Source organism: Amblyomma mixtum, chromosome 5, assembly GCF_055824585.1.
Source record: "Amblyomma mixtum isolate Tamu chromosome 5, ASM5582458v1, whole genome shotgun sequence".
Taxonomy (NCBI): Eukaryota; Metazoa; Arthropoda; class Arachnida; order Ixodida; family Ixodidae; genus Amblyomma; species Amblyomma mixtum.
Genome location: NC_143016.1, coordinates 57597831 through 57625254, shown reverse-complemented (window position 1 = coordinate 57625254; position 27424 = coordinate 57597831). Strand labels below are relative to the sequence as shown.

The 27424-nt window shown below is 45.3% G+C and overlaps 1 protein-coding gene across 1 annotated transcript; it reads left to right on the top strand.

The window, feature by feature from the left end:
* The first annotated feature begins 116 nt into the window (after positions 1-116).
* Positions 117-27424, top strand: LOC149342289 (phospholipid scramblase 2-like). Its single transcript, XM_089544589.1, has 8 exons — positions 117-422; positions 1484-1851; positions 6973-7077; positions 11155-11232; positions 11878-12017; positions 15720-15884; positions 18408-18569; positions 24878-27424. The coding sequence occupies exons 2-8, from the start codon at positions 1515-1517 to the stop codon at positions 24935-24937; spliced, it is 1047 nt and encodes a 348-aa protein (XP_089400715.1). The 5' UTR covers positions 117-422; positions 1484-1514; the 3' UTR covers positions 24938-27424.

Genomic DNA, 27424 nt, shown 5'->3' with positions numbered 1-27424 from the left:
CATGTACTTATTGTTTCAAATTTCGCGGAACGCGAAAACGAAACCGAAACTGCCGGCTCTTGTTACTTTGTAACCTTTGAGCTAATCGACCGATATGCAAAGACGTCACGACGAAGACAGGCATAAACAGTGGACAGCAAAAAATCGCGCAACGCAAGCCAAGTTTGAACCTTGTGTCTGTCTGTGTGCGCTGTGAGTTTGTCTATTTCTCTTCGAAAACCCGTGTTGACTACACGCTCGCTGGCCTGCAGTTTTTCGCCTGGCACCACAGCCAGACCCTCGCCACCTCGCCAGCTCTCTGCCTCCGTGACCGTCGCGCGACATATGTGCGTGTCTGGATTGGGTTGTTTACAGCGCGAGACCGGTCTCTAGTGGGCGTCTCACGAGTCTTGAGTTACACCAACGTGAAGCAAGTCATCAGTGTAAGTCATTTTACCGCCTTTGTAGCTTGCTGCAGCATGATTTATGCACGAAAAACCAAATTTGCTGGCCTAGATTTTCTGTTTTCCTTCACGGTTCCTTCCTCAGTATCGTTTATTGCATTTCTATTGCATTCCGGCCTCGAAGACATCAGAAATACTGAAAGCTTTCCCGAGCAACTGGAGCACTTCACAAATCTGCTTCGCATTTTAATCCTGCATGCGTGTAGGATTTGGTGTTTTTAAGTCGTCGGCCTCGTTCGCGAGGTTAGTGAACGAGGAAGGTCACTTCGACCCAGCGCACGTAGACAGTGCGGCGAAATTGATGATGACAGTCGTTGCAAGCGCACACGGCGATCGTTATTAAATGCTCTGGGTTGCGTTTTGTTGGGACACTGTGACAATCAAGCTACTGCAGAACTTGCTGACGGGCGAACTGTCAAGCTTGTAGCACGTATGGCACAGGTTTTGCGTCTGTAGAAGTGACCTGTGTACCTACAGGTGTTTTTTTTTGTTGTTGTTGTTGTCAGGTGAGCTCTGCCGGCGTGCTGCAGATTTATGGGTTGCGTGAATAGCCTTCGCAATGGTTTACGATGTCTCTTGTTGAACGTGTAGTGAATCTCAAAAATTTTTAACGAGCGCACGAGAATGAAACGAGGACTGAAAGAAGACACACACCACAAAGCGCCGTGGTGTGTGTCTTTCAGTCCTCGTTTCATTCTCGTGCGCTCGTTAAAATTTTTGAGATGTATAACCAACTAGCCCGCCAGTTCGGCCTGTGTAGTGAATGCTTGGATTGAATCAAAGCTTACCATAAACAACTTTTACGATGGTCTACAGCCGCTAGAATACGTTATTTCATTACGCCGAAGAAGGCTGTGCGTTTATATACGTATTCTTTACTCTTGTTATATGTCTATATGTATCGTTTACTTCCGCGGTTGATGCTTCCCAACAGCGTAACTGCTGAGTTGAAGCTATGTCGTAAAATTCACCGTTTACTCTCATGTGCCGCATTTTACGGGTTCATCTGATCTGCATAGCATTTGTACATTGATAAACAGGTGATCGCACCAAGCTCCTGCTGTGCCCACCATGAGCTACTCTCCATATCCTCCTGCTGACGGAGGAGGCTATCCTCCAGCTCAGGGCTACGCACCGCCGGGTGTGGGCTTTGCACCACCTGGACCGGGATATGGGGCCCCACCACCTCAGGGGTATCCAGTTGACCAGGGTTATCCACCGCCTGCCCAAGGGTACCCACCACCTGCCCAAGGGTACCCCCCGTCAATGCAGGGAGCTTACCCATCAGCAATGGGTTATCCAAATCCACAGGCTGATGGGCATTTCATGCCGCCGTCTCCGGGAGCCCCAATCACACAGCCTCCGGGTACGGGAGCTGGAGGGTACCCTACACCTGGTGGAGAGATTGGTAAGATGTGCTTTATTTTGGTATCTGTCATACTTGTTTTTTTTTAAATCAGAATTGGGGGGGCTTTTGAAATGTGACATTTAGCTTATAATGAATACTGCTAAGGCTCTCCTACCCTTTTTATGTCTCGTAAAAAGACCAGTCTGTGTCGCTGTTGAAAGTGAACTGTTGAATGTTACACAGATATCAATATATTTGCTGAAGTCGGCTTTGAGTAGGAGAGCTATCATGAAGCTGCATTTGGGTGCTTAGAATTAGAGAGCGAGAGAGCAACACCTTGTAGCTTTTATACCTTTATATGATGTAAATGTGAGGTTGCGTGTGGTTCATGAATTGCATGTATGCAGACCTGAGGGCTAGTATGAGTGAGGATGTAGGGGCTTTTAAATATTTATTAAGAACTTCAGTGCTGAGTTTAGTAACATGTTTTAAATTGAAGTAAATGATCAGTCTGCACAATAGAGCTGTAAGTAGTATTCAGTATTCAGTTTACAGCAAATGATAACTGGGAGATATGTGTTGCCAAAAGAAGTAATGCTGCATGGTTTGCGTGATTTGCATGGTTTGCATTATGGTTGTGTTGTATATTCAGTTTTGTAGTACGCATTCGTTGCATTTGGATGTGATCTGCATACCACAGTCTGTGGGCTCGTATGGTGCCATGCGCTGGTAAAATGTTGGTGAAAACAGAAGCAGTGTCTACTGTAGTAATGTTAGAAGCACAACTATAGACCTGTTCGGAATCATCCAGTGAATTAAGAGCTGTGCAGAAAGAAGGTTCCAGAACTCATATCAGCTTGCCAGGCTTGGTGTAATGCTCCTGCCTGCCATTTTTAAAAAATGGCGGCTTCTTGTTATGCAGCTGGAACAGATTATAGCAAGAAGATCTATGTTTTGAGTAACTGCTGTGTCAAGGCTCTACAGGCCGTGAAATTGCATACGCCTGAAGCACTCGTGTCACAATGCTCGGGCAGCAGCTGTTCGATGGCAGCACATCTGTCCGGCATGAGCCTCTGTAAAGCTGTCACGGGAGGCTGCAAAATGTCCATGCAGTGTACAGAATTTAAAAGGTGCTTCCTCTCTGTTGTCATCACTTTAGCATTGCTTCTTAATTTTTGTTTTCTTCATTAATGCATGTGTCATTGAAGATATATGGTTTAAATTGTTAATTGCCTGACGGCTGTCCTCTCCTGTCCTTAAACAGAACACAGAATTGACTAGCTGGACTCTTTGTGAGTCAGAAATGACAGTCTGCTTATGACGAGCCTGGCTCGTGCATGTCCGTTAGGGGGTTAATGCTCTGTGATCACTTTGATGTTCCCTCTGAATTATTATTATTTTTTTTTGTAATCATAAAATTTCAAATTTGAACAAAAGAGGTTTGGACTAAATGTCTGATTGCCGTGAAAAGTCAGAGAAGCAAGCTTTGTCCAGATGAAAATGCTCGTTCAACTGCTTCTGTTTCAAAAACATTGGAAGTCGCGGTATAAACATGCTAGTAAACCAAACCTGAATGCAGGTTTCTTAATATTAATTGTCAAAACTTAACATTAGACTTTTTAATCATCATTTCATTTTCATTGTTGGCAGTCTGTTTAATATGTTTTTAAATTTTAGAAAGCACAAAGATGACGACAAGCAGAGAAGCACTTAAAACAGACACGGTGTTGAAGTCACCTCTAGGTGCAACGAATGTGTACTACAAAACCTGAATATATAACGCAAGCACACATGTATTGCAAACTATGCACTATTTCAAACAGTGCTGTGTCAGTTCAAAAATGTCTTTCTGCCGCCACGGTGGCTCAGTGGTTATAGTGCTCAGCTGCTGATCCAAAAGGCGCACGCTCGATCCCGGCCGCGGTGGTTAAATTTCGATAGAGGCAAAATTCTAGAGGCCCATTTACTGTGTGATGTCAGTGCACATAAAAGAACCCCAGGTGGTCGAAATTTCCAAAGCCCTTCACTACGGCGTCCCTTTGGGATGTTAAACACCCATAAACAATAAAAATGTCTTTCTGTTCACTGCTGCCTGCATGCTGTTTCAAATTTAAAAATGCATACTCACCAACTAGCTCAGCTTTCCGTCCATTTTAATGTCCTGCATTGCAGTTGATGTGCATTTATTCATACTTTATTTAACCAGTGGACATGTAGGATTTTGAAGCTTTGAGTACATGGCAAGTGACCTTCAGGTTTTTAAAGGGCAAGTTTACCATTTTTGGTGCGAGTGCAGAACGTTTCATTCTTTTGTCAACATCACTCGAGCACTGACTTGCCATCGCCTTGCGACAGGGCACAGCACAGAAACGGGCAACATACGTGCATGTGCATTGAACCCACCACAATGGTTCATCCATCATCTGCCTGTTTGCTTATTCAAGCACATTCCAATGTCTTCGACTTGTTTTATTATGTTGGAATGTTGTTGGAAAGAAAGTAGAGTTGAAGAGAGTGTACTTGTTACAGATCACAGCTAGCAAAGACTGTGCTGCACTGACTGCTCATGGCTTCCTTCCATGGTTCTTTTTGTTCCTTGCAGTTAGTGCTTTTAGTTGTTCACTTCTTCAAGCCATAAGTAGTAGGGATTGTGGTGTGCTCAGCGTACCTTGGCAAAATCTCGAGTGCTCGCTTAGGCACACTCATAAAAGTTTGGTCTACCTATGGGCTCAGACTCAGACTAACACAGGCCCAGGCTCACTCGAACTCATGAACATGTAGGCTTACAACTCATTTAGACTCGCTCCAACTCACGACTAATTTGGGGTCAGCCATTCGTTATGACGCACTTTGACTCATGATCCATCTGGGCTCACTCACTCATTTCAATTCATGACTCATCTGGACTCACTCATTTCGACTCAAGGTACGCGTGGTCTCACTGAATCGCCCATGTGGCCAGCCCTGAGCCGACCAAGATCTGCAACAAAGGAACCCTGCCCCTCGCGCAGCCTTCCGACGCATCCCCATGCAGATCATAAATAGCAAAGGTCCTTCCCCCGTTTGCTGGTAAACTAGCAAAGGGGGAGGGACAAAATGCCATCTTCCTTGCTTCCGCGGAATTACGTGTCATTACAGCTGCTTGATTCATTTCCAAAAATTATAGCAGTGATTGAAGCACAAGTAATACTGCAGTGAAGTACATTCATGCTTCAGACTACTACAGTCTACGTCACCCTCGAGCAGAGCGCTTGAGCGGTGCCCTCCCCTGCATAAAAGCCGACACTTCATTATAGCGTCTAACTTTTAAAGCTATGCTTGCGCAGAAGTAGAACAACATGAACCTGCAAGCAAGGTTGGCGCAAGCAGCTTGCCTGCAAACCAAGGACTGCTTTCTAATTTCACTTTTGACTGCATGGTGCAGACTACTCGAGCTCTCTACACAAGGGTGATAGAGACTGTAGAATCTGTCCTCTTGTATTTTAACCGTACTTTCTGTAACTGGTGGATTTATTATGTTATTATGGCATCTAAGGTACTGGTAAATTTTATATGCAATTTTCTTCCTGCTAACTATCTACACCTCTCACATTTTTTTTTGAGCCTGAAGTGCCTTTGCACCATAAAAATTCATCATCATCATCATCATCTTTTTTTTTTTATTATGGTCATAGAGGCAGTGTTGAGGTTTCAATCGCTTAATTTATTTTAGATTTGCCACTCATTGTTTGTTATTTCTGGCTGCTGGATTGCTTCTGTTCTTCATAACAAAATGAGAGTTGTGTGCATTTCAAGCCAAGTTTACTTGTCGAAAGGCATGAACAGAATATTGTGCGCTTTGAAGCAATCCGAAGTTGAGAGCATGCGTAAGTGCCTTGATGGTGCCACACTTGCATGGCCACTGGCCATTTTTCACAATGTTTGCGCGATCACTGAGGTCCTGCTGCTTATGATGGAAAAACAGCTTTTAGCTCATTAGAAAGATCCGCATATTTGTATTTCACCTGTGCGTATTCTTAATAGCAGTAGTTGTTGGTACAAGTGTAGTGAGCAAAAAATGTAGTACATAAAACAGTACTTTTGTCGGACTTGCCTGCTTGCAGAATGTGTTGGCAAAAACTAATGCACCAAAAAAAAAAAGGGGGCTGTTTCTGCAGCATTTAAGTGAAATGTTCATTTCGAACATTGGGAGTGATTTTTCACTCCAGTGGATAGTTATTTAGAGCCTGCTCTTTAGAGAAGACTGAAAATGACAAAAATGACTCTTATTGTTGCTCAGTAGCTTCCCATCTAATTGACAAAACACACATATTTGGTACATTTATGGTATGTGGATATTTCACTAACTGTGCATAATTTATTTGAGCTTCCATTTTGTAGCTTCAATTTTAATTGCTCAAAGTTAACTGCCTTCATGAAAGTGCTACCCTTGGGAGGTTTGGAGATTTAGTATCAGACTGCCATGGGTCGCGTTTTGGCAATTACGGTAATGAGGAAAACTAAAGGACTGAGAAGTGTAGCTTCAAGAAATTTTGTACACTTAACGAAATATCCATGTGTCAAAAATGTGCCAAATATGCGTGTGTTTTGACAGTTAGATGGGAAGCTACTGAGCCGCCAATATGCGTCATTTTTGTCATGCTTGGTCTTTTGTAGGGCATGGGTTCTCAATAGCTGTCGACTATGGCCAAAAACCTTCTCACTGTTACAAGATTATCATTTCATTTCAATGTGACAGAAGCAGCCCTTTTTTTTTTGGTGCAGTAGTTTTTCGCAAATTCTAGCAGGCAAGTCGAACATAAGTACTGCTCTAAGCATTAAGTTTTTTGCTCACTGCACTTGTACCAAGAATTGTTGCTATCAACAAAGTTTACCATTTAATGCAGATACATTTATTTTTGTAATGACCTAAAACTTGCTTTTCTATCATAAGTGGCACGACCACAGCGATCACGCAAACATTGTGAAAAATGGCCAGTGGCTGCGAAAGTGTGGGACCTCTGTCTTAGAACCTTGTACATTGAATGTGCACGGGCTTTGGTGTGAGGTGAAAACAAGAGGTATGCACTGATTTTGTGATTTTGTGCAACTTCTTTAAAGGGAGAACCACTAGTTGACTCCCGTTCATAAATTTGCCCTTTAAATGCGTGACAGTATACTCTCATTTCACATCTTCTGCAGCACCAATGCCAGTGTCAGCAGGTATTCCAAGCTGCCCGCCCGGTTTAGAATACCTCACAGCAATCGACCAACTGTTGGTGCACCAGAAAGTGGAGATACTCGAAGGTAAGGAGGTTTGACTTTTGTACAGTCATTATATTAGAGGAGACATTAGCTTAGCATTGCTGATTGTGCCAGTTGCTTGTATGATAAAGCACCATGTGGAGAAAATTAAGCAAACAAGGGAAGGGGAATGAGGGGCTCGTTATAAATATGACAGAAGCCAACAGCCACAAAAACCAAGGGGCACAGGGGATTTTTTTTTATAATTAATATATTTATTTCGTGGCGTTGATCAATTTAGAATATTACTGAATATATTATCGCTTAAAGCTAATTGATAGAAAAGCAGAAGAAAAAACCTTCCCTTGTTTGCTTAATTGCTTAGCGAGGGCCTCGGTTCTGGCAGCCTTGACGCCATAGGAAGCATAAGAGGGTTCTCACGCAGCTTCCACTCTCTCAGTTCGATGACGTTCTACGTCACACCTGCGGTAACTCAGGACGTTCTACGTCCGCCGCTTATGCACATGGGTGGCGTTGGTGAACACTCTCAAGGTTAGGTTACTTGTAAACATAAATACCCACGTTCCACGTCCGCCGCTTATGAACGTGGGTGGCGCTGATGAACACTCTCAAGGTTAGGTTACTTGTAAACATAAATACCCCCGAAAGCAGAAGGTTTGACAGCCGTCGCCGTAGCTCAGAGGTAGAGCACCGGACGCGTAATTCGGAGGTCGTGGGTTCGGATCCCACCGGCGGCATGTGGTTGTTTTTTCTTCTGCTTTCGTAATCAATTAGCTTTAAGCGATGACATATTAAGTAATATTCTAAATTGATCAAAACCACAAACTAAATAAATTAATTAAAAAAAAAAAATCCCCTGTGCCCCTTGGTTTCTGTGGCTGTTGGCTTCTGTTATATTTACAACGAGCCCCTCATTCCCCTTCCTTGTTTGCTTAATTGCTTAGCGAGGGCCTCGATTCTGGCAGCCTTGATGCCATAGGAAGCATAAGAGGGTTCTCACACAGCTTCCATCCTCTCCGTTCGATGACGTTCTACGTCACACCTGCGGTAAATGAGGACGTTCCACGTCCGCCGCTTATGAACGTGGGTGGCGCTGATGAACACTCTCAAGGTTAGGTTACTTGTAAACATAAATACCCCCGAAAGCAGAAGGTTTGACAGCCGTCGCCGTAGCTCAGAGGTAGAGCACCGGACGCGTAATTCGGAGGTCGTGGGTTCGGATCCCACCGGCGGCATGTGGTTGTTTTTTCTTCTGCTTTCCTAATCAATTAGCTTTAAGCGATGACATATTAAGTAATATTCTAAATTGATCAACACCACAAACTAAATAAATTAATTAAAAAAAAAAAATCCCCTGTGCCCCTTGGTTTCTGTGGCTGTTGGCTTCTGTTATATTTACAACGAGCCCCTCATTCCCCTTCCTTGTTTGCTTAATTGCTTAGCGAGGGCCTCGATTCTGGCAGCCTTGATGCCATAGGAAGCATAAGAGGGTTCTCACACAGCTTCCATCCTCTCCGTTCGATGACGTTCTACGTCACACCTGCTGTAAATGAGGACGTTCCACGTCCGCCGCTTATGAACGTGGGTGGCGCTGATGAACACTCTCAAGGTTAGGTTACTTGTAAACATAAATACCCCCGAAAGCAGAAGGTTTGACAGCCGTCGCCGTAGCTCAGAGGTAGAGCACCGGACGCGTAATTCGGAGGTCGTGGGTTCGGATCCCACCGGCGGCATGTGGTTGTTTTTTCTTCTGCTTTCCTAATCAATTAGCTTTAAGCGATGACATATTAAGTAATATTCTAAATTGATCAACACCACAAACTAAATAAATTAATTAAAAAAAAAAAATCCCCTGTGCCCCTTGGTTTCTGTGGCTGTTGGCTTCTGTTATATTTACAACGAGCCCCTCATTCCCCTTCCTTGTTTGCTTAATTGCTTAGCGAGGGCCTCGATTCTGGCAGCCTTGATGCCATAGGAAGCATAAGAGGGTTCTCACACAGCTTCCATCCTCTCCGTTCGATGACGTTCTACGTCACACCTGCGGTAAATGAGGACGTTCCACGTCCGCCGCTTATGAACGTGGGTGGCGCTGATGAACACTCTCAAGGTTAGGTTACTTGTAAACATAAATACCCCCGAAAGCAGAAGGTTTGACAGCCGTCGCCGTAGCTCAGAGGTAGAGCACCGGACGCGTAATTCGGAGGTCGTGGGTTCGGATCCCACCGGCGGCATGTGGTTGTTTTTTCTTCTGCTTTCCTAATCAATTAGCTTTAAGCGATGACATATTAAGTAATATTCTAAATTGATCAACACCACAAACTAAATAAATTAATTAAAAAAAAAAATCCCCTGTGCCCCTTGGTTTCTGTGGCTGTTGGCTTCTGTTATATTTACAACGAGCCCCTCATTCCCCTTCCTTGTTTGCTTGAAAGCAGAAGGTTTGACAGCCGTCGCCGTAGCTCAGAGGTAGAGCACCGGACGCGTAATTCGGAGGTCGTGGGTTCGGATCCCACCGGCGGCATGTGGTTGTTTTTTCTTCTGCTTTTCTATCAATTAGCTTTAAGCGATAACATATTCAGTAATATTCTAAATTGATCAACGCCACGAAATAAATATATTAATTATAAAAAAAATCCCCTGTGCCCCTTGGTTTCTGTGGCTGTTGGCTTCTGTCACATGTGGAGAAAAAGTATTTTTGTGTTCTTGCTTCACATTCACTCTTCCTCAGGCAGAGTGGCATAGATCATTGTGGAATACTTCAAGCGCTAACAAACAATTACACAGAAGGGCACAGAGTGCTGTGTCTTTGTTTGTTAGCACTTGAAGTATTCCGCAATGTACATTTACCAACTAGATCAATTGTCTGCCTTGTGGCATAGCTCAGTTTATGTATGGAAAGTAGCTGGCTGCCACATTCACTCTTCCGCAAACAGAGTGGCATAGATCATTGTGGAATACTTCAAGCGCTAACAAACATTTACACAGAAGGGCACAGAGTGCTGTGTCTTTGTTTGTTAGCACTTGAAGTATTCCACAGTGTACATTTACCAACTAGATCAATTGTCTGCCTTGTGGCATAGCTCAGTTTATGTATGGAAAGTAGCTGGCTGCCACATTCACTCTTCCGCAAACAGAGTGGCATAGATCATTGTGGAATACTTCAAGCGCTAACAAACATTTACACAGAAGGGCACAGAGTGCTGTGTCTTTGTTTGTTAGCACTTGAAGTATTCCACAGTGTACATTTACCAACTAGATCAATTGTCTGCCTTGTGGCATAGCTCAGTTTATGTATGGAAAGTAGCTGGCTGCCACATTCACTCTTCCGCAAACAGAGTGGCATAGATCATTGTGGAATACTTCAAGCGCTAACAAACATTTACACAGAAGGGCACAGAGTGCTGTGTCCTTGTTTGTTAGCACTTGGAGTATTCCACAGTGTACATTTACCAACTAGATCAATTGTCTGCCTTGTGGCATAGCTCAGTTTATGTATGGAAAGTAGCTGGCTGCCACATTCACTCTTCCGCAAACAGAGTGGCATAGATCATTGTGGAATACTTCAAGCGCTAACAAACATTTACACAGAAGGGCACAGAGTGCTGTGTCCTTGTTTGTTAGCACTTGAAGTATTCCACAATGTACATTTACCAACTAGATCAATTGTCTGCCTTGTGGCATAGCTCAGTTTATGTATGGAAAGTAGCTGGCTGCACATATGCATTTATAGTTTTCTACTACAGTACACATGGCCAGCACGAATAATGTGATTTAACTATATGCATCTCCTGTTCATAAAATTACAGTTGTCACTGAGTGAGAACACTTGTAAGTGAAGGATAGTGATTTGTTCTAATGTCTAATTTTTGGGCAGATCGTGCATATTTTTTTTTAGCTTTCAGGCCTGCTGTAGTGCTCTCCTTTTGCAGCTGGGGTTGGGTATATCCTGCTCAACCCTGTGTTGTCCTGTAGTCTTACTTCATGAGATTAATGTGCCAGTAAATTTTTTTTGTGTGCTTTCTTTGCACAATGAAAAAGAGTTGAATTTTAATTTTGACGTTTTCATGTGTCGCTCTTTTTCTCAGCACCTTTAATGTTTTTTTCTTTCTTCTCCCTCAGCATTTCTTGGATTTGAGACCCAAAACAAGTACACCATTAAGAACTCCATGGGCCAGAAGGTCTACAAGGCTGTTGAAGGTACGTCGCTAAGTGTCCGTTGCTAAGCATCTTTTATTCTGCAATTAGGCATGCAGCTTTGCATCTCTGTGGAAGAAAGGTCACATATATATGGTGCATCCATTTCTGACAGAAATGATTGGTACCAGATGGCTAAGCTCTGATGATTACTTCCAAGTTAGTGCAGCGGTTCCTGATTTTCGGTTCTACATAGGGGGTAGACTGTTTGCACCTTACCTCATATATTAGGTAGCCCTACACACAAATAAAAAAAGACATATACCGTATTTTTACTCTCAGTTATCTAGTTCCAAACAGGGGGTGCGACCCATACACAGGTGCAGCCCATACACGGGTGCGGCCCATACATGGGTGTGGCCCTTGCACATGATTACATGTTAATTGGTAGTAGGTATGCACAGGCAGCACCTACCCGAGAAGCTGCCCCATTCTTCATGACTATCACCTAGAGTTAGACTAATGCTGAGCTCCTTTCTTGCTTTGCAGGCATTGGTTTACCCGATAAATAGTTTGTTTCAAATATATTTTACCCTGATTTCAAAACTAACAACATCTCTACATAAAAATATGTTCTTTGTAGAGCAGTCTTCTTGTGCAAGGCTTTCATACAGAGGTTGTTTGTGACTGTCTGTTTCATTTGTTTAGACACTGACTGCTGCTCCCGGAACTGCTGCGGGCCCAACCGTCCCTTTGACATCAAACTGACTGATAATGCTGGAAATGAAGTCATTCATTTGCAACGAGACCTGCGCTGCAGCTCTTGCTGCTTCCCATGCTGTCTTCAGGTAGGAGATGGTCACTCTTGAAAACGTTTTGTCACATCGTGGATGTGACAGGCAGCATAGAGCCGTAAGATGTTGTCTGGGCCATAACTAATGAAATTCCTAACTGTGTGTTTGGTGCATGATAGCTTTAGTAGCTTATGCGCTGCAAAGCCAAACTAACATACAAACAAACTTGTCTTTTTCAATAACAAATGTATATCTAAAAGCAGAAATGCTTCCATCGTATGCCATCTGTAGCCTCTGCAAATTGAGGGCTGTGTAGCGAAATGCTTTGCCTTAATGAGCTGCCACTGATAATAGCGATTTGCTGAGAAGGGGACTGGTGACAATGTACTGGCACTGCTGTTATTGCTACACAATGCCAACCTGTGCAGATCTCAACTTCTGCCCCCTTTTGGTTCGTTGAAGCGGTAAATTATTTTTGGCAACGGCTTCTTTGCAAAGATAAGAGAGATTGTTTCAGTACAGCTAGATTAGTCTATTGAGTACTCAGCATAATATGGCTTTTTTGCTTAGTGGGTCATAGAAAAAAGTTGTGTCGACACTTACTTGATGCTCTGAAAGGTGTTTCAACCTCAGCATGCACAGGGCTTGAAGGAGAGTGCCAACAGTGAGAGATTAAAGTGCACCATGTCTGATTGCAGTTTATCTGAAAGGGTGTATTATGAATGTGCTAGCGGGAATGGCTTGAAGTTTAATAACTAAGTCTCTGTTAGCCCAAAGATTATAGTCACATTTTAGCTGTTTCTTAAGTAACTCTTGTGGGTCTTTCATGTTTTCTTTTAAATATAGGGGGCTTAAAATTTTATTCAAAAGTGTAAATTTTTCGGAACAAACATAATGCCGCCTTTGGTGATCATCCATTTGGGGCCAGTATGCAAAATTACTCAGGATTGTCCGTTGGTTTGTGGAGGGTTGCAAGACGCGGTAAAGTTTTATGATGCATAAAGTTTGTTACTGAAATATTGGAGCATCATGAAGATTTGCCATTGCTTGTAGTATAGCAGTATACCGTATAAATGCTTGTAAGGGCCGCACTGGTGTACGAGCTGCACCCTGTTTTCCAGAAGGAAATATTAAAAAAAAAAAGAATTCGTGTAGGGGCTGCACCTAAACTTTCGGGACCCACCAGGGAATAGCCCTCGAAATGCATGCACCATGGCTTCCTCAATCAGCTCTGGCTGTGAGCAACGGTGCTCTTGATCACGTAGGCCACACACGCACTCAGGAGCTTCCAGGTGCCGCCCACGGATGGCACCTGAGGCCGCTGGTCATCATCATCATCATCAACTTTTTTCTTCGCCTCGAGTTCCCGCTAGTATTCATATTGGCATCTGTATCGCCATCTCGAGCTTTTTGTGACCGTCAAAGTCATGGGAGTTGTGGTACCATTTTAAAGTTTTAGTTCACCGCAGTTGTGGCTTTCATGGGCTGCCGCCGAGCGTTGCAGTTTTAGCACGATGGGCAAGCACCTTAGTAGCTACACGGCCGGTAGTTTGCTCTCGAACATGGTTAGCGTGCACGAGACAGGAAATTCGATGTAGTCAAGAAGTGCGTCCAACGATGCTGCAACCAAAAGGACGCATTGAGGAACACAAGCTGCAAAAAGCATGCTTTCCGAAGCAAGCCATGCAAGTTTCCCGAACTAGAAGAAGAGCTGCGCTGCTATCTGATGGAAGTGTGGAACAAAGGTTGCGCGTTGACAACGGACATGCTGTGCGTCTTCTTGTGGGACGAGCATGCACCAGAGCACAGCAACAACTCGGAGTCTGAAGACTCCGCAAGTGATGATTGAACGTAAAATAAATGCCGCTTATTCCCTGTTTGGTGTGGCTTTACTTTAGGAAAAAAAAAATTTCTTTGCACATTGCGTATATGATCCGCACCCCGAAAATTGGCCCTCGAATCTGGAAAAAATAATATGGCCCTTTCTCACATTTATACGGTATGTGTTTCCAAAGTAAGCAATCATTTCTTTTTGGTATGTACGCATGTAAAACATCATAAAAATTGAAACATTTGCGAAATGATGATGCACTTCTCTTAGAGCTGCTGTATCAGATATGCACACAGTCAAATCAATGTTAAAGTGTCACTTTTGTATAGAATTGTGTCACAGGCCTCGCATGTGATCTCGTAAAAGTTGCACATGTCTGCAGGATATGTGCATAGCTGTAGGATATGTCTGTCAGACATGTTCATTTGACCTGGCTCATTTCACAAAAGCTGGTGTTAATGCCACTTGTAAGTTTGGCTTATGCGATGTTCATGTTTCTTGAGTTTGTCGTAACATTATTATTTTTTTTTTTAGAAATAAATGTGCAGCCATGAGAAAATAAAGATTCAACAAACTCTGCACAAAATTAGGAATTTTACAGTAGTTATTTCTTTGTTAAATTTAAGAATGACATTTGGATATTTTATACCAAAAGGAAAACTAGTTGGAAAAAGAAAAAATTGTGCTTCTCACATGTAATTATGGAGTAATCAAATGATTGCTCAAACTTTGCTGCGTCTCATATTGCTGAAGACTACTATATATATCCTTTGTCAGAAGTTTAGAGCCCAAGGGAGTTTTCTTTCTGGGTCACACTTTATAAGGCTCCTTATGCATTCTCAGCATTCCAAATCTCTGTTAGGTAAGAGAACACATCCGTTAGTTAAACTGCCACGGATGCTAAATGGACCCTGCTACACGACTTCGAAGCAAACTCCCCTGGGCTCTAAACTTTTGACAGAGGCTGTACATAGTAACTTCTTATCAGTTATAGAAGTCTTTTTTTTTTTTTCTTTTATTCACGCTTCACTGCAGCCTTACTTAAATGCTTCCAAGTGTCGGGTAACCGTTTGTCATTTGCTAATAGACTAGGCCCTCACACAGTGTTGAAGGTGTTTTTCAGTGCGAGAGCTTATCAAGTATGGCTTCTTTATCTACTCTTGTATATTGAGATGGTTTTTTATCTTGCTTTTCTTTAGAGATAAAATAGGTTCTATTTTTGTGGCTTAAGGGAAAGCTGTGCGTTTCATGTTTTCGCAATACAATAGAACTGCTTCCGTCTCTGCATTAATGCAGTCAAATTCCATACCAACCCTTCAGTCCCGGCGCAGGTTTCTTCGGTTGAAATTCTTATTTTTGTTATTTAACCATAAACTTGGAATTAATTCTTCGCCGTATCTTAATCTACAGAACACCAGACAAACCCGACACTCCCACCCCTTTTCTCTGACCCCGTACTTTGCAAAGACTAACTTATTTTAGCACTCTTTCTTTCCACAAACGATCAGTGACTGGAACAGCTTACCAGCTTCATGTGTACGGTCTCCTGACCTGATAAGTGACCATTGTTAGTTTGTTTTTAGTTTGTTTTGTTAGTTTCTTTTTCTCTTCCACGTCATTTCGCGCTGCTCGTTTTCTGCTTGCACTTTGGTATTATTGCTCAATTTGTGTTCTGTTCTGTATCCACTCCTGCTTGGGTCTCACGGCCTGCAGTATGCCATAAATAAATAAATAAATAAAATGCATATGCTTTGTCTTGTCCTAGGCTACTATTGTTAATGCCTAAGGCAGTGGTGCTTTATGGTACTGATAATATCTTCCACGATCAGCTTTTGAGCAATGGCTTGTGAGCAATGCTTTGTTTGACCTACGTGCATCGAGTGAGTTATGGGCTACTTACCGCTCTCTTCTCATCCCTTTTTCAGAGGCTCGAAGTGTCGTCACCTCCGTACACGCCAATCGGCTACGTAGTGCAGGAGTGGAGCATCCTCACTCCCAAGTTCCGAGTGGAAAACTCTGATGGGGAGTGTGTGCTGAAGATTGAGGGCCCCATTTGCACATGGAGCATTTGCGGGGATGTCGAATTTAAGGTGGGTGCATTCGTTTTGCTGTTGTGCTTGTGCTGAGGCTTTCTCTCATGCAGCATTGAGTTTGGGCATTCACATACACTTGGTAGAATGGAAGGTTTAGTGAAATTGTGAAGTTTGGATTACTCGGTGCTCGCATGCAGCAGCTGGGCAGTTTTTCTGTTGAGAACAAGGCCATGGGCTTGATCCCAGGGCTTTAAGCGCTGGTAGCATGATGCAAAATGCAAATTGGAATCAGTAGGTTGTGAATTTTGGAAAGCATGAATGATAACAATATCGCACTGCTTAGGAAGAGAAAACCGCAGTTCATTATTTTTGAAGCTTCATTTATTGTCAAATGCAGGTAAAATTTTCCCTTTTAGAATTATAAGTTCAATCTCAGCATTCCAGGCTTAGGCCCAAGAAGACCTAACAGTGTAAAGTGTAATGCAACTCATCAAGCATAGTGACTAGTGCTGATTGCCTGGTGCCCACGGAAGCTCAAGTTGAGCAGCAGTGAAGGGACCCTTGTACAGGTCCATTTCTATTTTGCATCTGTGCTTTTAGGAACACACATAGAATAGCGCCCAACATAGCAAGTTGTATGCTGTACCATAGCTTTGCAGTAGGAGGTTGCTGGGTGTGGCCTTGCTTCAGGGGCATTGTTGGTTCAGTCAGTGAAATACCACTATGTATTCTGTTCTCAGTGCAGAAGTGAAGTGTGCTGGTAGTGTCACTCATTATATGTGTACTCTTGCATAACCAGACAATGTAAGTGAAGTCTCACTCTCTGAAGGGCGCACTCTCGGAGTGCGCTCAATGAGCAGACTTCACTGGCCGAGTGAGCAGCCTGACCAGATCAATTTCAAAGGCACAGAGTGTAAGGTATAAAAAAGGGCATACAGGTTTGCTTTACATGTTGTAACAGTGTTTGGGCCAAATGCGAATTAGGTACGCTAGCACTTCAGTTTTCACTTAGGTTTCAGTTTGAGGCTCTGTTTTCAAGGTCAAGCAGGCTTCAGACAAAGGTTGGTGAAATCAGACAACCTCCAGGGCATGACACAATAGCACTAATGGATTGATGCCCATATATGCGGAATTGGTCATTCTTTACTTCACATTCATAGATCGCTGGGAGTCCTCATACCACTCCTGGCGCAGTGGAGCAGCAGTTAAGCGATGCGCTACTGTCCTGTGATGGCACGTGCTGCCACTGGTGGAGCCTGTGAGACCTGAGTTGGCCTACCCGAGCAACCTCGAGGTCTTGCAAAGAGGCTTCAGACAGACAAACTTTGTGAAATCTGAGATTGGGAATCTTAATGCTAGCGTACTAAAATTTTGTTGTTATAGCAGTCACAGCAAAGAAACGAGATGAGATGCAACTTCTCTGCTCACCACCATGTTGTTTGTTGTCAGAATTCTGGATAGGCTAGGAACCCATCTTGGGCAGTCTTGGCTTGCAGTATGTACCTTAGTAATATAAAAACTTGTTTCCCATCTAGCTTGTTCACTTTCCTATTTAGCTTTTTCAAAGAACTTGCTCATCGTCTGTCGCCATTTTGTTTCTAGGAGCGACACTCTGCTTTCTCGTTTAGCACCGTGTAGCTTAAAGTGTCACTTGAGAGGGTGAAGTGCACTCCCTGTAAGTGCACTTAACTCGCACACTTGACAGGAGTATTGCGTCCACCATGAACCATGTGCAAGTCTCAGCAAAACAAATTCCCACATGCTGGCTTGACTGCAAGAAATCCAGTTTCTTTTATCTGAGAGCACCCATGAACAGCTGTCTATGGAACCAGTGCAGCCTTAGCTCTTTTTATAAAAAAAGCCTATGCTCCTTGCATAGGAAAGTTGTAAAAGATATGGGGTGTGAAAGCTGTTTCTAATATTTCATCAAATGACATCTCACTGAGACAGCTTGTACCATTGCTCGATGCTGTCGCGGTATATGTATCAGTGATATTAGTGATGTAATGAGTTTTCCTCATTTCTGTCCATGTTAAATACAGTCCTGACTCGCATCATGCTGTCGTTAGCTAAAACATATATGCCGTTGTTCTAAAATTGCTTTCCTTCTAGAAAACCTGATGTGAAGCTCTGCCTGGCATTAGGCTTAAAACTAGCAGGTTCACTGTGACGTACTATGTTTGCAGGGGACAGCAGTTGTCTCGCTTGCCTGCAGTGTTGTAATGTGCCACAGAAGCGTGCAAATGTTGCTAGGTATGCAAATCTCGTAGTTGGCATTGCACTGCTGTTGATAACATTCATTTTTAGGTTTGAAAACCCAAAAACCATGTTGCTGAATGAACCTGATTACTGCTTGACAGTACGGTCTGTGTAGTGACTAATGATTAATGCTCTCGTGCATTCCGTGGAGAAAAAAACATTGCCAAGATTATATTGTTTTTGCTCCTTTCGCACTTGTTCTAAACTTGGACAAAAGCAAGTACATACATGGGACTGGTACTGGTGGGTGATCAACACAACACATGCAGCAGTTGCGTGCAATGGTCCTGCATGTTTGTTTTTTTTCTCTCACCCTTGAAGGTGCTCTCGAAAGATGGAGCCGTGGAAGTGGGACGGATCAGCAAGCAGTGGTCGGGCTTGCTCAAGGAGTCATTCACTGACACAGACAACTTTGGCGTCAGCTTTCCCATGGACCTGGATGTTAAGATGAAGGCTGTCCTTCTGGGAGCCCTTTTCCTGATTGTAAGCAGAGTTGTCCTCGTTAGATTGTTGTGTTGTTCCGTCTTGCAAATAGCTGTGTCTGCTGCACTGCTGGTGGCACGTAAATGTTCAGAACATGCCTGTTACCTTCAGAGAGGCCCTGAAAGCAGTGAATCACCTTGGCAGTGGCGAAAATAAAAGCCGTGGACAGGCACCTGTAGGTAGTCCTAGCTGGTAGGAGCAGTAATGTGGCCCCGATTTCTCAGAATGGGACATTTTGCACAGTCATTCAAATTGAACGATTGGAATAAAGGCAATAAGAAAGATTTGAACTTCTGGCTGATGTTGCATTTTGTGGGATCGAGGAAAATTGCTGCAGCTGCTTTAATATGTTTGGTTATCAACTGCTCATGTGGTTCACACAAATTTTTATTATCAGGCCTTAATGCATAAATGTCGCAGCTTCTATAAGCTGTAGTATGTCTTGCCTTTGCATATAGTTCTGATTATTATCATAGTAGTGAAGGTAGCTGTAATTGCTTCTGCTGTCTGAACTGGTGGTTTGCTAACCCTAAAATTTGTCTCTGGCATTTGGTTGTAAGTTTTGTGTAATATGTGCCATATATTCAGATTGTAACGGCCTTTATTGGCAAGAGATGACTGATTGTGAAGGCCGGTTAGAGCGGGCAAGGACAGGTCCGGTCGCAGAACAGTTGATGCTCCCACCACGCGCCGCGCGTCGGTTCTGCTGCCTCAGCTGCCGATCGTCGTCTTCTCGCCTCGCCCCGCGCATCGGTTCTGTTGCTCCGTCTGCTAAGCGTCTTCCTCTTTACATTTGGCCCCGGGGGAAAAAGAGCCATCCTGGCGATTTAGGGGGTCAACAGGACGCAGGGGTCGTAGTATGGCTTCAAACGCGAAATGTGGACGGTCTCACGCCCACATCGTCGGAGATCGGATGATGGCGTCACGGGCTCAACGACGTAATTGACGGGAGAAGTGCGCTCAAGGACACGGTAGGGTCCGTGGTAGTTGGGCAGCAATTTGGTAGAGAGACCTGGTGCAGCAGAAGGCACACGGAGCCAAACAAGAGATTGCGGCTGAAAAGTGTCTGTGCCATGGGAGTGGTCGAAGCGGTATTTTTGGCGCCCTTGGTTGTCGGACGTGAATGACCGGGCGAGCTGGCGGCACTCTTCAGCGTGTCTGGAGGCTTCAGATACGGTTGTGGTTTCCGACAAATCAGGATGGTACGGAAGAATAGTGTCGAGCGGCGAGGATGGTTCACGGCCATATAGAAGGAAGAATGGTGAGAAACCAGTAGTGCTCTGCGTAGCGGTGTTGTAGGCATATGTGACGAAGGGGAGGATGACGTCCCAGTTAGAATGGTCTGCCGCCACGTACATTGACAACATGTCACCTAATGTTCGATTGAAACGTTCTGTCAAGCCGTTCGTCTGGGGATGATAGGCAGTAGTGGTGCGGCGAGTAATGTTGCATTGCTGCAGAAGAGATGAAACGACGTCTGACAGAAACACCCGCCCACGGTCGCTCAACAGTTCACGCGGGGCTCCGTGCCGAAGGATGAAATGGTGCAAAAGGAAGGCTGCAACATCCCGCGCCGTAGCAGCTGGGAGGGCGGCTGTTTCGGCGTACCGGGTCAGGTGGTCTACAGCGACGATGACCCAGCGGTTTCCTGCAGCAGTGTAGGGAAGTGGGCCATACAGGTCAATGCCAACTCTTTCAAATGGCCTGGATGGGCAAGGCAAAGGCTGCATAGCGCCGGTCGAATGGTGATGACCCGGCTTGCGGCGCTGGCAATCGGGGCAGGACCGGACGAATTTTCGAACGTAGTTATACATGCCGCGCCAGTAATACCGGAGGCGAAGCCGGTTGTAGGTCTTGATGCACCGCCGTGACCAGCTTGCGGGTCGCTATGAAAGGCTGCGCATATTTCTGAGCGTAAATGTCCACGGATCACTAGGAGCCACTTGCGGCCATCAGAGAGATAATTTCGGCGGTACAAAATCCCATCATGAATAGTGAAGTGGGCAGCCTGACGGCGGATTGCGCGCGGTACCGACACGGCAGAACGGTCTGAAAGATAGCGTACAAGAGAAGTGATCCAAGGGTCCTTAGACTGCTCGTTGGGCATATCGTCCAATGACAAGGAGGCGCAGTCGATGGCGGGAGGAGAGGCACTTTCATTGGCTAGAGGTGAACGAGACAAAGCGTCGGCGTCGTTATGCTTCCTGCCAGAGCGATAGATGACACGAATATCGTACTCTTGAAGGCGTAAGGCCCATCGGGCGAGGCGGCCATTTGGGTCTTTTAGGGAGGACAGCCAACATAGGGCATGGTGGTCCGTGACGACCTCGAAAGGCCGGCCGTATACGTAAGGCCGAAATTTCCCGATCGCCCAAACGATCGCCAAGCACTCTTTTTCGGTGACTGAGTAGTTTTGCTCTGCCTTCGTCAGGGTGCGGCTCGCGTATGCAACAACATACTCCGCATACAACGGTTTGCGTTGAGCAAGAACAGCACCGATACCAACGCCACTGGCATCTGTGTGGATTTCAGTTGGAGAAGCAGGGTCAAAGTGGCGCAGTATGGGCGGAGAGGTAAGTAGACGGCGCAACGTGATGAACGCTTCGTCACAGGCAGGACTCCAGCTTGATAGGTCGCTACTGCCACGAAGAAGGGCAGTCAGAGGCGCGATGATAGAAGCGAAATTTCGGATAAAGCGTCGGAAGTAAGAACATAAGCCGATAAAACTGCGAAGTTCCTTCATTGTAGAGGGCTTTGGGAACTCAGAGACAGCACGAAGTTTTTCTGGGTCAGGAAGGACACCCTGTTTCGACACGACGTGGCCCAAAATAGTCAGCTGGCGAGCGGCGAAGCGACATTTCTTTAAATTGAGTTGAAGCCCGGCAGTCGCGAGGCATTCCAAAACTTGCTCGAGGCGAACGAGGGGGGTCTGGAAATCGGGGGAGAAAAGAACGATATCGTCCAAGTAACATAAGCATGTTTTCCATTTCAGGCCGCGCAGTATTGTGTCCGTCATCCGCTCAAAAGTGGCAGGGGCATTGCAGAGTCCGAAGGGCATGACGTTGAATTCATACAGCCCGTCAGGCGTCACAAAGGCTGTCTTAGAGCGGTCAGCGTCGGCCATCGGGACTTGCCAATAACCCGAACGTAGATCTAAAGAAGAAAAGAATTCAGCTCCCTGCAAGCAGTCAAGTGCGTCATCAATGCGAGGCAGCGGATAGACGTCTTTGCGGGTGATTTTGTTCAGGCGCCGGTAGTCAACGCAAAAGCGTATAGAGCCATCTTTCTTGGTGACAAGGACGACGGGGGAAGCCCAAGGACTGTGCGATGGCTGTATGACGCCACGCTGCAGCATGTCATTTAACTGGGCGTCGATAACCTGGCGTTCGGTGGACGAGACGCGATATGGGCGTTGGCGCAACGGCGAGTGGGCACCAGTGTCGATCCGATGGGTAACAGCTGAGGTGCGGCCCAAACGGTGGTGAGAGAAGTCAAACGATGACCGAAACTTATCGAGCAGGGCCGCAAGCTGGGTCTTCTCCGGTGGCGAAAGATTCGAGTCGATTGAGCGCGCAAAGACGGCTTCGGGAGCGGAATCAGGAGACGGTGGGGAAGAAGTAAGTGAAGACACTTGCATGCGGCAGGAGGCATCCTCATAAGGGTCCCAGGCGACGACGGAGGCGAAAGGCTGGACACGTCCCAGGCATTCACCGCGAAGAAGAGTAGAGGGGCACATGAATGGATTCGTCAGGGGCATGGCGCTGCAGCCGGCTGAGACGGTAAGCACGGCGAATGGCAGGGGTAGACAGTGACGAGAAGCGAAGGAGTCGGACGGGATGAAGATGACAGGGCCGTTGGATGCAGCGTCGCAATGAACAGACACGAGGACAGCAGAGCACGGCGGGATCACGACGTCATCAGCCACAGTCAACTTGGAGCACGGAATAATGGAAGCGTTCACAGAGGCGTCGCCGAAGGGAAGAAGGGTGACTTCGGAACGAGTGCAGTCGATGACAGCTTCATGTTGGGAGAGAAAGTCCCAGCCTAAGATGACGTCGTGAGACGGCGATGCGAAGACGATGAATTCAACAATGTACACAACGTCCTGAATAGCAACTCGGGCTGTACAGGCCCCCAAAGGCGCGATAATTTGCGAATTAGCGGCGCGAAGCATAAAACCAGATAGCGGAGTCATCACTTTTCGTAACTGGCGGCATAATTTTGCACTGAGTACAGATACAGCAGCACCGGTGTCAACAAGCGCAAAAGCATCGGTGCCCTCCACAGAAACGGTGATCAAATTGGCCGGAGAAAGTCGAGGTCTTGAGCTTGGCGACGAGCACGCAGTTCTTGCCTCCGGAACTGCGGGCACTAGTTTTCCGAAGGGGAAGAGGGACGACGGCGCATCGGGGAAACCGAGCGGCGACGCGGAGATGGAGAGCGGCGGCGAATAGAGGGGCCGTGATCGGAGGAACCAGTGGTCTCAGAAGGCGAAGTGCGATGAAAATGCTGGGGAGGGGCGTAGGCGTAACCGCGAGGGTCGGTATCGGCAGCAGGGGACAAAACATGGCGGCGGCAGTGACGCATCACGTGGCCAGGAATGCCGCAGGCATAACAGATGGGTAGGTTGTCCGGCGTCCGCCATGGACGGAAACGTTGCGGTGGTGGCCGGGCAGGACGAAATGGTGTCGACTGCGGTGGATGCTGGTACGAAACTAACGCGTCTCGGCGGGGACGCCTGACTGCTTCGGCGTAGGTAAGTGGCGCAGCGACAGGAGGCTGGGAGGAAACCGGTGGCAGGGCTTCGGACACTTGCTCCCGGATCACGTGCTGAAGTGTCGGAGTCAGGGTAGATGAACCCGAAACAGTAGGAAGAAGCGACAGCTGCCGCGCAACCTCCTCACGGACAAACTGCTTGATCTGGAGCAGTAGCGAGCTGTCCTCTGTCGTCATGCTGAGGCTAGTTACTGTGTCTGTCTGTGCAGAGGGCTGCCGAGTGAAAACGCGCTGTCGGCGGAGCTCATCGTAGCTTTGGCAGTGGTCGAAGATTTCGGTGACAGATGTAACGTTCTTTCCCACAAGCATATTGAAAGCGTCATCTTCGATTCCTTTCAGAATGTGTTTTACTTTATCGGCCTCCGCCATGGACGCATTGACGCGCTTGCAGAGATTGACGACATCTTCTATGTAGCTGGTGTATGATTCACCACTCTGCTGTGCGCGAACGCGAAGACGCTGCTCGGCGCGAAGTTTGCGTACTGCAGGACGGCCGAAGATGTCGGAGAAGCTGGTTTTAAATGCGGTCCAGGTGGTAAAGTCCGATTCGTGGTTCTGGTACCAAAGGTGGGCAACGCCGGTTAGGTAGAAGATTACATTGGTGAGTTTCATAGTGTCGTCCCATCGGTTATATGCGCTCACCCTGTCGTAAGAGGACAACCAGTCTTCCACGTCGTGATCGTCCGTGCCGCTGAAGACGGCAGGGTCGCGCTGGCGGAGCGCACCATGGCAAGCGACGGGTGCCGGTGAGGAGCTGGCTGGCTGCTGGGCGTTGGCAGGCATAGGGGTAGTGATAGTCCGGTTACGTAGCTCCAGGACGGGATTCCGCAACCTCCACCAAGATGTAACGGCCTTTATTGGCAAGAGATGACTGATTGTGAAGGCCGGTTAGAGCGGGCAAGGACAGGTCCGGTCGCAGAACAGTTGATGCTCCCACCACGCGCCGCGCGTCGGTTCTGCTGCCTCAGCTGCCGATCGTCGTCTTCTCGCCTCGCCCCGCGCATCGGTTCTGTTGCTCCGTCTGCTAAGCGTCTTCCTCTTTACAAGATGAATATTGGTACCTGCTTTCTCGAAGTTGAATTAAATACACCGTTTTTCATGGTGAAGACTGGCAAAATTGGTAAATCTAGCAGCCCATTGAAAGAATCTATACCTGCCATGAAAAAGGCGGAATACCAACCAGCTTGCCAGGTTTTTCTGGCGAATTTTACATTGCCTAAATCGCAGATTGCTATACCACTATTTAATCTGTGAAAGTACTACAGTGTCTGCCTACATGTGGTGGGGTGCTTTGATCTGTTTTGTATGAGGAGGCAGTAATGATTTCTAAGCTTTATAGTCAACAACACCTACCGTCAGGTGTTGCCATTGTGTGAAATTTGGACATAAATGAGCTACTAGTTATTTGGACAGGAGATTTCTTTTTACCCTCCTTCACTGGTAACCATCATAGCGTTGTGCAGATTTAGGAGACGAATCTTAAAGAGCCATGCCGTATCATACCTTTCTTCCACTGCTTCTTTTTTTTTTAGGATTACATGTTCTTTGAGAAGTCCGGGAACAAGGAACGCGACGGCCCCGGCATGCTGTAGTTAAGTCTCGAGGTGGGAGAAAGGCACCTGCACATCTTCTGCCACTCTGCCACGTGTCAAGCACGGTTTTGTGCCAGTGTTCTGGGTCATTTGCTACTGTTGTTCCTGTTTTTTCACATACACTATAATTTTCCTATTTCCAGTCTATACTTCAGACGTTTCCTTGTCGTATATCTGTTGTCTAGTCTAAACACTACCCGAGCCTTGCATTTTTCACATTTTTGTTTCCTGGGTTTTGGGCTCTGTCCACAGAATCTTCAGTGCGAAACATTCACAAGATGCTGAAGTTCTGTACTTGATCATCTTACTTTAGTGAGTGCATTTTGAAAAAACTTAAATTCTCTAGTTTTTTTTCTAGTACCAGATGTTTTGTCGTGTAGTACCAGTGTGCTTGTGGTACAGGCAAGTGTTCAGACGCACAAACTAGTCCGATTGCTGCAGCTAGCAGTTTTGCTTTGTGGTTGCGTGAATTTCGTGCCAGCACAAAACATTGGCAGCCTTTTTGGCTGTTGCTCTTGTGTGTGTTGAAGCTGAGCTGCTCATATTCTCCGCCTTATCCTCATGTATTGATGCATTGTTGCATCAATATTAAGCCTGCGTTGTAGTGCTTAATGGGCTTGCAGAGTTTTATGACAGATTGACGTTGGCTTGTTTGGTGCAAGTTCGGTTATTGGACTCAGCACTATGATTAGAAACTTAACAGACAGAAGTGATCATGTTGGCTGCCTGCTTTTCATCCCCTGTCTTGGTGCTCCTCCCAAAATGATGCAGAATTGTGACCTCATTGTTAAAAGAGCTCATTGTTAAGACTGAGCATAACATTGGATTATGAAGGGGCTTATCTCACCAGGAGGGGAACAAAGGAGTGGCGAATCTCGGAACTGAATTCGAAATGGCAATAAAGCTAAATATTCTTGCTCTAGTTTGCTTGGCAATTCATAAAAACAGTTGTAACAAATTAAAACACTTTGTTAATGTGGAAAAGGTCAGTGGCATGAGAAGTGGCTTGTTGAAAATGAGTCATGCCTCTGCTGCGCTTTGTTTAAGCTTGAAAGCTTGTTAGTGAAAATTTCTTTCCACTCTTACACTTGCAGGATGTCCTAACTAGAAAATTTTAGTGCATTAATCCTTGCATATGAACTAACTGCTATGAACTAACTTTGCACATGAACTAATATGAAATATAGCAACAAGCAGCTTGAAATGAAAGTGGAGAATATGGCAACTCTTTAAAATGATGTGGAGTGATATAGACACTCTTGTTGAGCAAGCCTGCTCTCATACCAATTTTTTAAGCTGTGTTCTATTGAGGGGAACTGGTAGTGCATTAGCGCAAACCTTTATTGCTGTAAGTGCCATCACAAGGGTGCAACGAAGTCAGAATTAGGGCTCTAGAGTTGTGTTTTGTGCCGAAGTTAGTGTCCACAGAGTCATAGTTTGGTGTATTGCTGTATAAAATGCAGTCCATGGTTTTGAAGAAAGACTTTTGCTAAACTTTCTTGTGCCAGCAGTTTAGCTACATATGCTGGTTTTGCGACGGTTGTAATAGCATGTATACCACAACAGTACTGAATGCACTAATGGTAATTCTACCCAGAATGAGAGCTTCGTAGCTAATGTGGCATGAATTAGTTTTCAGGTTGAGAACGGCCGATGTATGAAAAAAAAAAATAGCATGTTTTCTGTATTCTGCTTCGACACTGACAGAGCTCTTCAAATTTTTGAGCTGCCAAATCTCACTGCAGCACAAAATGCTTATCAAATGCATAATGTTGTGTTCATTTTAGTCATTTGACTTGAAAGAATATGGATCGTTTATGGTGTTATCAGTTGTTGCACATCAGTCTACAAAGTAGGTAGGTGGGCGAATCTCAGCGAGATAGCTTTCCTAATTTTTTACCTTTGTCGTAATCTTTATTTCCTGTGTCTCACTTGTCATAGCTTTGTTTTGTCTGAGGAATATTGATAATGTGCTTTGGCAATGTAATAAACGTGAAGCACCCACCTGAAAGGCAATAAATTTTAGCTTGTTGTCTTGTACTCAGAACAGTGCTATTGGCCCTCAGAATTGCTACAAAACTCGTTTTTTCTGACATTTCTCTTGTTCTGTTTTTTTTTTTGTGCAAAATGTGTTAATCTCTTGCTGTATTTTGTATGCATTTCTTCTCCAGCTTCCTTTTGTCACATTGATTCAAATGTTTTATTACAGTGTGTACAACCTTATCGACTTGTTACAGCACTTGAGGCATGTCAGCCTACTTAATACCCTTTTGTTTCAGTAAAAAGATGCTATCTCGGGAATACTGTGAGGAGCAGTTTACTTTAGTTACTGCTTGCTTTTAAATGATGTTTTCGTTTTTTCAAGCTTGCATTACAGAACTCTGAATTTCTTTCGGGTGATTGGACCTTAGAGTTGCAGTGAAGCTGCATATGCATGGTGTTCGAACTTCACTTGTTCAGGTGCTTTTAATGCAAGACTCTACTTGG

Bases quoted from the DNA above. Each gene is read 5' to 3' on its own strand.
- LOC149342289 (XM_089544589.1), top strand. From the start codon at position 1,515: ATGAGCTACTCTCCATATCCTCCTGCTGACGGAGGAGGCTATCCTCCA. The intron at 7,078-11,154 runs GTAAGGAGGTTT...CTTCTCCCTCAG, and splicing joins GAAAGTGGAGATACTCGAAG to CATTTCTTGGATTTGAGACC. The intron at 12,018-15,719 runs GTAGGAGATGGT...TCCCTTTTTCAG, and splicing joins GCTTCCCATGCTGTCTTCAG to AGGCTCGAAGTGTCGTCACC.